At 41.5% G+C, this 11,287-nt stretch overlaps 1 protein-coding gene across 1 annotated transcript in view; it reads right to left on the bottom strand.

Moving 5' to 3' along the window:
- The window catches only part of SUSD1 (sushi domain containing 1), a 170,629-nt gene that overhangs the window by 101,723 nt on the left and 57,619 nt on the right, over positions 1-11,287 (bottom strand). Inside the window, exons 7-8 of the mRNA XM_006900855.1 lie at positions 5,199-5,296; positions 4,249-4,435 (exon numbers count right to left, since the gene is read on the bottom strand). Of these exons, the coding sequence (XP_006900917.1) occupies positions 4,249-4,435; positions 5,199-5,296 (285 nt within the window). The remainder of the gene's footprint in view (positions 1-4,248; positions 4,436-5,198; positions 5,297-11,287) is intronic.

The raw sequence follows: 11,287 nt of genomic DNA, 5'->3' as shown, positions 1-11,287 counted from the left end.
CATCAGGAGAGGAGGAAAACTCATCAACAACCTGCATTAAGCAGATGACACAATCTTGTTGCTGAAAGTGAAACACTTGCTACAGATTATAAAAGACCACAGCCTTCAATACAGATTACATCTCAACATCAAGAAAATAAAAATCCTCACCACTGGCAGTATTTCACTGGTCTGCCCTTCTGCCTATTTCTCTCTCTGCAGACCAAGAAATCCTGCCCAGGAGACCCCTTAATAAATCTTCTTTAGCTTTAAAAAAAAATCCTCACCACTGAGCCAATAAGCAACATCATGATAAATACAGAAAAGTGTAAAACTGTCAATGATTTTGTCTTGTTGGGATCCACAATCAGTATCTTTGATACCAAAAGTCAAGAATTAAAAAGATGTGTTGCTATGGAAAAGACAGAGACCTTTACAAAGAACTGAGAAGCAATGATGTTTAAGGACCAAGGTTCGTCTGATTCATCTTTTCCATTACTAGCTATGCATCTGGGAGCTAAACAATGAATAAGGATTACAGAAAAATCTGTACCTATAGTTGTAATATTGGAGAAAAGTACAAAATATCCCACGGACAAAAAAACAAATAGATTCTCTCTTGGAGAAGGTGCAGATAGCATGCTCCTTGGAGGCAAGAATACCAAAGCTTCATCTCACATACTTCGGGGCATGTTGTTAGAAAGGGCTACTCCTTGGAAAGGGGCATTATGCTTGGAAGGGAGGAGGGTCAGCAAAAGAGAGGAAGGCAAGACGGACTGACACAGAGACTGCTTCAGTGGGCTCAAGTATGTCAGGCATAATGAGAATGACACAGGATAGGTCAAGGTTCAGATCTGTTGTTCAAAGGGGCACTACGAATCGTTCTGAACTCAATGACACATAACAACAAAATATTTGTGTACACACACACACACACACACACACACTCAAACAGACTGGTGGCCTAGTGGTAAGGAATTCACTGTAAAGGCAAAGGCACTCCATTTGAATCTGCCACCTGCCCCAAGGGAAAAAGTATTAAAATGCATGTGATTTACTGCCTCTGAAAACCCATTGGAGAATCAGCTGAGTCAGTTCCTACTCAACACTCTTGCAACTTATAGCAACCCTATATACAACAGCTCTAAACCCTGCTCTGTCCTGTGCCAACGTTATTATCTCTGGCATACCTATCCCCATTAACCCTGTCACTGAACACAATAATTGTTGTTGTTGTCACTGAGTGCTGTCAAGTCGTAGGCAACTCATAGTAACCCCATGAACGAAAGTCCTCAACACTTGCATGAACTACTTTTCATCTTTTCTCCATGTTCATAGGGTTTCTGAAGGCAAGCTATTTATGGAAGTGGATGGCACTCCTGCTTCCAAGCTTGTTTCAACTGGGGAGCATCACTAAACACTGTCCACCATGGGTAACTGGTATTGCATTTAACACATCAGTGTCAAACTGTTCAGCTTCACAGTGACCACAAGTTGCCCCTGTATGGCAAATGGACACACCAGGGCTATATGACCTAGAAGACTGAGCAAAACCAATGAAAAACAGGCCTGAGGGCTGCAGATAGAGTCACCCACCTTTGGTTTGGTCGCATCGCTTTCAGTCTCCTAGGTCAACTGGTCTCTGTCTGTGTTGTTCAATGTCGTCGAGTCAAATAATTGCATACATATATTTATATTGTTGTTGTTGTTGTTATGTGCCATTGAGTCATTTGCGACTCATAGCGACCCTATGTACAACAGCCCTAACCACTGTTCTATCCTGTGACAACCTTGCTGTCTCAAACACATTCATTCCCACCACTCCACTCACAGAACTGATCCATCTCATCGAGGATCTTCCTCTCCTGCACCATCCCTCCACTCTCCCAAACATGATGTCCCTCTCCAAGGACCAGTCCCTCCTTGCAACATGCCCAAAGTATGTGAGATGAAGCTTCAGAATCCTTGACTCCAGGGAACATTCTGGCTTCACCCTCTCCAGGACAAACCTGTTTGTTCTCCTAGCAGTCCATGGTATATTCAACACTCTTCTCCAGCACCACAACTCAAAGGCATCAATTCTCTTTCTATCATCCCTATTCACCGTCCAACTCTCTGATGCATAGCACATAATTGCAAAGACTATAGCCTGGATCAGGGACATCTTAGTCTCCAGCCTGACGTCATTGCTCTTCAGTACTCTTGAGAGGTCCCTCACAGCTGACTTTCCCAATGTAATACATCTCCTGATCTCCTGGCTGCTTTTACCAAGAGTGTTGACTGTGAAACCAAGTAAACTAAAACTGTTAACTATCTCAATCTCTTCACCATCCATATTGATGCTGCCAATTTGCCCAGTGGTGAGAATCTTTGTTTTCTTGATATTGAGCCTCAATCCATATTGAAGGCTGCAGTCCTTGACCTTCTGCAGCAAGTGCTTCAGGTCCTCTTCAGTTTCAGCAAACAGGGTTGTGTCATCTGCAGAATGCAGGTTGTTGATGATTCTTCCACAAATCCTGATGCCACATTCCCCCTTGTACAGCCCAGTGTCTCAGATGATCTGTTCTGCATACAGATTGAAAAAATATGGGGAAAAAAATACATCCCTGATGGACCCCTTTCTTGATTTTGAACCATCCAGCGTCTCCCTGCTCTGTTCTGATGACTGCCTCTTGGTCCAAGTATGTATATATGTATATAAAAGAAATTTCAGGTTCATTTTAAGAGCACTGCCATAACTCAGATATAAGTTTAGAAAATTAAATGTAAAAAATGTAGAAAAAGGAAAACTAAATGTGCTGGGTCTAGAGGAAGACAGTGATGAGCCATTACAATTTTTCATTATTTAATGAAAACAGAGGAAAGACAAGATTTAAGTAGCTATGGATTAAATGTAGAAATAAACCTATTCAACTGATTATAAATCCCAATTTTTCTCTGTATTAACTTCCAAATTTAATCAAAAGCCATTCAAATTCCAGAAAAAGGAAAGCAGTCCAGGGATATTAAATAGCTTAGGTGGAAAAAAAATAGCTTAGGTGAATGTGCAACAATGAATGAATAAAAACCCAACCTTTCTGTAAACTTTCATTAAAAGCACAATAAAAATTTTAAAAAACATATAAATAACTTAATTGGTCATCCAACTCTTCTGTGCATAGTTAAGATGAAAACCAAGCCTGATTCTAACATGCTTTTTTCCTGTTATTGTTGTTGGGTACCACTGAGTCAAAACCAACTCATGGCTGACCCTCCAGCAGGTTTTCAGAGGCAATAAATCGCATCAGAGGAGATCGCCCATCTTTTCACCATAGACTAGTTGTTGGAGTCCCTAATTTGTGCAAATTCATAGTTGGCTTTATATTGTTAGGACTGGTCAATTTTTCAATTATCTTCCAAATCCATTCTCCATGGCAATAATACTTTACTGTATTAGGTACATTTTCTTCCAAGGGACATCAAAAAATAAGTTGAGAACTACCTCAACTCCTACAAAATAATAAATGATACTAATAGTTTCTCAAGGTTTACTTATAAATATTTAATTAGTTCTGATTGTCTATAATCAGAATTATTTTTTTTTAAAATCTAGGTGACAACAATGTGTAATAAGGTATATTCCTATATTTTTTTAAGTTTCTCCTTGTTCATTTCTCATTGCATCCCATAGCACCCTCCCATATTCGAGGTCTCTTACCCCATCTACTCATCTATTCTCTACTGGAGTTTCCACCTCAATCAGTTCTAGGTAAAGGTTCTGAACCAGTTCTCTGACTCTTCTTGTCTCTTAAGTAAAGGTCAGAAATGACCACCAAACATAAGCCACATGGTTACCTTGTACATTTAAGAATTCATGGCATTAGTAACTAATCCTCTTCTAAAGGGCACTTTCTTACTTTAATGTCAATTATCAGACTTATATAGAAATAAGACTTATGTGTTCATTTAATCTTACAGCAAACAGGATGGGAATTTCTGCGGCTAGTTCAGGTCAGGCATTGTGGAAATCAGGAGGACGGAGCAGGACAGAGCAAGGTTCCGATCTGTTGTTCAGAGGGTCACTATGAGTCACAGACAACTTGATGGCAACTAACAACAACAACAACAAAGTCCAGGTCTTGTTCTGACCTTTGGAACGACTGCACCCCACTGGCTACCTATCTCAGGAAACAGACACAAATTACTCTGCGTGGTTGATTCTGAAGTACATTTCCCCATATCCTGTACTTAGCATTTTCTCAGAGGTAATGAAATTTCACCTCCACTTACCAGCTGTTTGGAACACAATGAAGGCTGGCACAGAGCGTCCAGGAGGGGCAGTAGAAATGCTCACAGTGTAATTGGTGCCTTGATACAGGTTTAGGCACATTTCTGGGGTCCTGCTGTCAGAAGTCAAGTTGACTGTCTTCTGGTGCACTGATTCCACAGTGTCCAACCGTTGCCCTTTAAAGGATATCTTGATGAGGGGAAAAGACAAGTAAACTCAACATGATTCCAGTTACAACAACTGAGAGACAGCTTTGTGCTACAGGATCTTACTCTTGCATTTTATACCACACTCCTCAACCAAAATATACAAATAAATTCAATACTGCCATCAAGTCCATTCTGACTCACAGTAATCCTATCGGGCAGGGTACATCTGTCCCAGGGGTGTGCTGGGCAATAAATCTTTATAGAAATAAACCGATACTATGGAGCAAACTGCCAACAGGAGGTTAGCAGCCACTCATTTTACCCACTACACCACCAGGTGCTCCTCTCTTCAACCAGGTAGGAAAAACAAGATAAGCCTTTTATCGGGTATCTGACCTGACCAGAAATCAACAAACCCCAACAAGTGACATAAATAAGGTTCCTCTCTAGGAACACTATCCCACACATGAATGACCATCCATCAGTGGAGATGGCCCCAACCCAAGGACCACTCGCTGCACTGTCACCAAGTCAGCAGATGTTCCCAGGCTGAAATACAAGTGCTTGGAAACAAGCAATAATGATACCAGAGATAGATGCATCCCCCACACTGACATCCTGTCAAATGACAAATTCAGTAAAGACAAAATACGAAAATTATGCCAATAGCTTAAAAATTCCATTCACTTACTGAAATAGCAATGGGATTGGAAAGCAACTAGATTGAGAAACTTACAGAAGTAAGCCCCTCCAACTGGTATTCTCAGCGGTTATCATTTCTGAAAACAGGTCACTTTACTTACCACATACACAGTCTTGGCATTCATTCTTCTTGGGTTTATTTTCCACCTCATGCAAGTGTTATTAAATACTAATACATCACTAATTTCCGTGATTATTTCTAAAATAGAAAAAGAGATAATCTATTCACAAAACAAAAAACCAGAAAAACAACCACTAGTGCAGAGGCTTTGGAAAAAACCTAATAGAGGGCACTGTTGGAGTGCATGCTTGGTGAATCTGCACAGATAACATCTCTGCTGGTCACCAGTCATGCTCTCATCCACATTACCTTATCAGGTGACTCAAGCTGCCCCAGGCCATTCACTCAAATTCTCTTCTTTACAAATAAACCTGGCCTATTATCTGACTTCAAGGAAAAGGGGAAATGCCAGCTTACATATGAGTAAGAATTCCAACCTGTGATTAGTCTGACAGGCCACTGGATGCCAGTGGTGTTCTACTCAGGTGTCATGGAAAGAGGGCATAGAGCTGAGATCTGAATCTTCCATACAGCTGCCGAGGTAAGATCAGTTTACCCCTTGTCACCCCAACCAGCTGATGGAACATTCTTACTTTCAGGTCATTGTCAGTCCCAAGAAGGGAAATGGCATGAATCACCAGACATTTCCATTCCTCAGAAACAAGTAAACAAATAAACAAAGTAAACAAGTAAACAAAATAATCCAAAAGGCTACTGAACACATCTGCAACTCCACTACCCAAAGCTACTTAATCCTGATCCCTCAGGAAGACAGTAATTTCTTGGGCCTATTCTATTCCTTTTAAACATTCTGCACATTAAGATTGATAAGCAGTAAAGAGTTGATTCTGAATCTTGGCAATCTCATGTGTAGAGTTGTGCTGCATAGGGTTTTCAATGGCTGATTATTGTTTTTTTCCTCCGGAACTCATTCACCAGCCCTTCCTTCCAAGGTACCTTTGGGCAGACTAGAGCCTCAAACCTTTTGGTTAGCAATCAACCACATTAACCAAACACCTAAACAGGTTCTCTTTGTTCTATGTCATGAACTTCGGAGAAATTGCCTTTGTTCCTTGACGTCTTTCCAATGGGCCCAGTTAACCACCTAGAAAGATATTTATGTAGGAAAGGGAGCAGAATTAACTTTTTATTTCTTTAAGATAAAAGTATCTACAGATAAGTAAAACAATCTGTATTTGCATATGTATGATCTCATATATGAAAGACTTTAAGGCATTTGCAAAAAACACTAATCAGCAAGGTTACAAAGATCAATCCACGGAAAAATTAACTGTATTCTATACACAAGCAATGAGTAACAAAAAAAAGTAATTAAGAAAACACTTCCAGCCCAGAAGGACATTATGCTGAGTGAAATATCTAGGTCACAAAAGGACAAATATTGCATAGGGTCACTGTTGTGAAACAGGACTGATATCAGGGTTGAAGGAAGACAGAAAAGGAGGGGAGGAATGATGTATATTGACAGACGAGGGAGAGAACTGTTTAAACGGGATATATGAATGTGTATTCTTGTCATTACAGTATTCCAGAGTGAAGGCTGCATAGTGGAGTGGACTTGAGGGGAGGGATTGCATAACAATGAAAGAGTTTTTCTTTCTTTTCAAGGAAAAGAGTGAATTAGGGGGGGAGGGGATGAGTAGGGAGAAAAGTGCAACAATGAATGACTGGAAACCCTAAATCTCTTGTAAACTTTCGTTAAAATTCATTAAAAACAACAACAAAAATTAACCCACTTCCATTTGCAATAGCACCAAAAAGAATAAAGCTGTTAGCAGTCACCCTCCTGCTGTCCCTGAGGAAGGGAATCCTCACTTCAACAAACAGGAGTATTCCTCAGCCCAAATTCAAGCTTCTCCAATGAACCAGGCACTTCTTATGGATGCTTCCAAATCTACAAGCTCTGCATGGGCTCTACCAACATGATCGTGTCCTTCCTTCTAGGCTAGGGCTTCTGCTGAACACCCATTTCAAACAAGGAAGTGTTGGGGATTTCATACCCACAAGTGGCAAGAGCTAGTAGATAAACCCTTTCTCTTTCCCTTTCCTTGGAAATTCAGTTCAGTCCCACAACTATGTCATTTCCACAGCTCCTCCAGGCACTGCCTACAGATGAAGCAATCTGCTGCACCTAGTGGGGACGTGTGCTTTACTGTATCCTTGTACTGGTCTCCTTCCTTCTCTGCCTTGTGAACCTTGCTCTTCACTTCTGCTCCCTGAGACTTTATTCAAAATTGTATAAGAAGCATTAACAGTCTGTTTTCTAAAAAATTCAAAGCGAGACACTCACCAAGAAAAGTGGGGAAGATAATTCTCCACCTCACAAAATTACACATCAGCATAGGTACTTTCTCTCCTTCAAGTCTCTTCTCAGTCTCCACTCGGGAAAGGAAGCTGCCTTTGAAGCAGCTGTGGTGGTGGTGGTGTTGTTGTTCTTAGATGCCATTAAGTCAAGTATGATTCATAGTGACCCTATGAACAGCCAAACTGAACCGATCCTATCCTGTGCCGTTCTTAGCATCTCTGACACACTAGAACTCATTGCTGAAGTCACCATGCCATTCTATCTCATTGGGAGTCTTCCTCTCTTCGATGACCCTCTATCTTTCCCAGCATGATGCCCCTTTCCAAGGAATAGCCTCATTGTAGGACCACCTCACTTGTCCTGTCCTGAAAACCAGTGCTGCCTGTGGTCTGACCTGATATATGGATCACTTTCTCCCTAGGAAATTTTGCATCTTTACTAAAGCTTTACAAGGGTATGTGTCTCACTTTACCCAGTCTTGAGTAAGGCTCTGCCAGTTATCCATAAGTGAGAACAAATGGAGACAGAGAAAGAAAAGCATGAATACTCTTGGAGAGATGCCAGAGGATCACCTCAGATTGTCTAAAGCATCCCTGGGCCTCTATATTCACATTTCCTCCCCAAAGGACAGATAATTTAAAATAAAATGCTCCTATTATTACATAAGTACTCGAAGAGATGCAAAGAACCTCCTCAGATGCACCTCCTCAGGACCCATAATAATGGTGTTGGCATCTGTACTTCACTAGCTTGAACAAGCCCCAAGGATTCCTGGTCCCTTCCCTCTCTACTGCCCTTTAAAGCCTTTGACTCTAGGTTCTCTTGTTTACTTACACATCTCTCTGATACCAACTTTGCACCTGCCCCAGGAAACACCCTTCGTCTATGTTACTTGCCAGAAAAGCAAATTTCCTTCTCACTCTGGGCCCTTGTGCTACCCAAGCAGAGATAAGCATGGAGATACTGACATGAAGGCTTCCTTTCTTGTCTTTCATTTTTGCTCATTCACTATGACAACTGCAAATGACACCTCCAAGATGCCATCTGCCTCCAGCCTGTGCCATGCTCCCTCAACAGATGGGACTCAAATTTCTGAGAAGAAGGTTTGAGAAGAGAGCAGCCTGGTGTGTTCAGATCTGATTACAGGGATGTCAGATATTTTATCCCATGGAGCAGTGGGGGTCTATTGCTTTTCCTTCCAGGTGTCAACAAATCAATTGGAAGGAATTCTTTATAAGCATATGAGAAATTAAACACCTACATTAATATTAATGCTTCCCTTTCAAGAGAGATCACTTGGGAGGCTTTGTCCTTCCTTATTCCTGATAGGATGACACCTGAAACCATATCAGCAAGTTCTCTTTGGAACTCTCTCCAGAGCTCTTCATTCTCCATTCAACATGAATTAAAATGACTACCAAAGGCCAATCTTCCTACCACACTGGACACTAGGGTGCAATGATGACCAGAACACACATCCTTCCCTCAAGGAGGGTGTTGTTTAAAGGAAGGTACAAACATAAGCAGGTAAATTACAATTTGAGAAATTCTGTTACAAAGCTACACAGAGAAAGAAGACAACAACTCTCATCAATGGGAGCCAGGCCGCACGGGTGCACAGTGTGAGTGGATGAGTCAGCTGAAGAGTGGGGAAGATTTGGAAGTCAACACAACAGCCAGTCTAATGTCTTGGGGCTGTAAAGAGGTTGTAATACTCAGAGTGGTGAGAGAGCAGTGTCTCATGTCTGGACGAGAAGGAATGAGAAGTGAGGTTGCAGAAAGAGGACAAGTGCAGCCTGGGAAAGGCCTGGTTTGCCAACCTTAAATGTGCTAACTTATTCCTAGAAGGAGTGAAGAAAACTAGAACAGTTTGGTGTTTAAAAACAGTGTCATTGAGCAAGGGTCACCTCCACCAAGGGGTCATCGGCACGCTCCTCCTTCATCTCCTCCTGGAAGGCATAAGAGACCACCACCATCTAGGAGAAAGACCCCAAAGGCAACCACCCTGGTAATCTGAGATTTAGTAGCAGACATCACATGACAAGAAGATGGCCTTTCAAAAAACCTTGACACTGGAACACAGCAATCAGAAACCTCTCTTTAATATACCAATAAGATAATCAGCATTTAAACAAAACAACACAGTCATTGTCACCTGCTGTCCAGTTAGGATGTAATCCTCACTGCCCAGTCCTGCATTACCCTCGCAATCGGTTGAGAACTGTCATAAATCACAGGGATTTTGCTGGCGGCTTTTCAGTAGATTACTGACTCCACTTCCTTGCCTATCTGACTTAGGACCTCTGCTGAAACCTACTCAGGAGAACAGCAACATTCAAGCCTGCTGACAGATGGGTGGTGGCTGCATGTGAAATACATTAGTGAGGAATAGAACTGTGGTCTTCAAAATGGAAGGGGATAATTCAATCCCTGAATCATCACTGCCCCCTTGGAGAGAGTAAACCAGTTGCCATCAAGTCCCATCCAGCCCAAGAAGTGGCCCCATGTGTGTCAGAATACAACTGAGCTCCACAAAGTTTTCAATAGCTAATTGTAAATCTTAAGACTTTCCTTCTGAAGTTATCTCTGAGGGGAACTGAACCTCTAACCCTTTTGTTACCAGCCAAGCATCACTTGAGAATTCCTTAGAAAGGTTATTCCAGTGTGTTTTAAAGGGGACACTTGAGTGACGAAGAGTTGAAGGCCACAAGGAAGTAACATATTACAAACTACAAATGACTGTGTGGCAGACACAGGGCACTCCTGGTACACTTGATCTAATTGTCACAAAAGTTACACGAAGCAGTAAGCACAGTTAACATTTACTGAGTCCTTACTATGGACCAGATAGCATGCTCAGAACTTTATCTATATCAATTTATTTAATCTTCAAAAGGATTCCTGAGCCAGACAGCACTGTGTCCATTTTGTAAGTCGAAGGCTAAGAAAGAGGTCAGAGGAGATAAGTCACCTGGCAAAGGTCACACTGCTAAGAAACACTCAAGACAGAATTCAAAGCTAGATTTGTCAGACTCCAAAGCAAAAAGTGTTTTTGTAGAAACAGTTATTCAACAAAGAGTTGAAGAGACTGAATCAAAGCATTGCTTTATAAACAAAAAACAATTCCAAAGGAGAATCAATAATAGATGAGAAATAACAGGGAGGAGTCTAGGCTGACTGGCAATTTTTCCAGTGTAAGTTGTTGTTTATTGCTACTGAATCAAGTTCAACTCACAGTGATCCTATGAACAACAGATCTGAACCCTGTCCTATCTTGTGCTTCACGATCTCTGACACACTCAAGCCTATTGCTGTAGTCACTGTGTCAATCTACTTGGTTGAGGATCTGCTTTTTAATTGGTATTATCAATAGTACAGGAGGAGGTGGGCCAGAAATGTGAGAATAAAGAACTGTTGAGAACAAGTGAAATCTAAATTATCTGAAGACTGTCCAGGTAGGAAAATAATCTTGAGTCATGATTAAGTTTATAGCAGTTGCAGGTAGGGGAACAGGTGAGACATCCAGGTAAGATACAGAGAATGGATCAATGACAGAATGGTGGGAAACATCAAACCCCAAGAGAGACAGGAAGAGAAGGAGAAATAATAGGGATGTCAGAAGTCAACTGGAGAAGAGTGACACTTCCTGGTAAATAATCATCCTTCCTCATCCCACCCAAGAAAGGCCCGGAGCCGGTCTCCAAGGCACCAGAAGCAAGCTCTCTCTCACTTTCTACACTCATATTGCTCTTTCTCCCCCTGATGACGCACCACAGCACTGCCATTAGATCTGAGGAGTGATC

This window comes from Elephantulus edwardii, unplaced genomic scaffold (assembly GCF_000299155.1).
Source record: "Elephantulus edwardii isolate Elephantulus edwardi_28Jun2011 unplaced genomic scaffold, EleEdw1.0 scaffold00297, whole genome shotgun sequence".
Classification (NCBI taxonomy): Eukaryota; Metazoa; Chordata; class Mammalia; order Macroscelidea; family Macroscelididae; genus Elephantulus; species Elephantulus edwardii.
The sequence above is the reverse complement of the archived record's forward strand: the minus strand, read 5'-3'. Positions and strand labels throughout refer to the sequence as shown.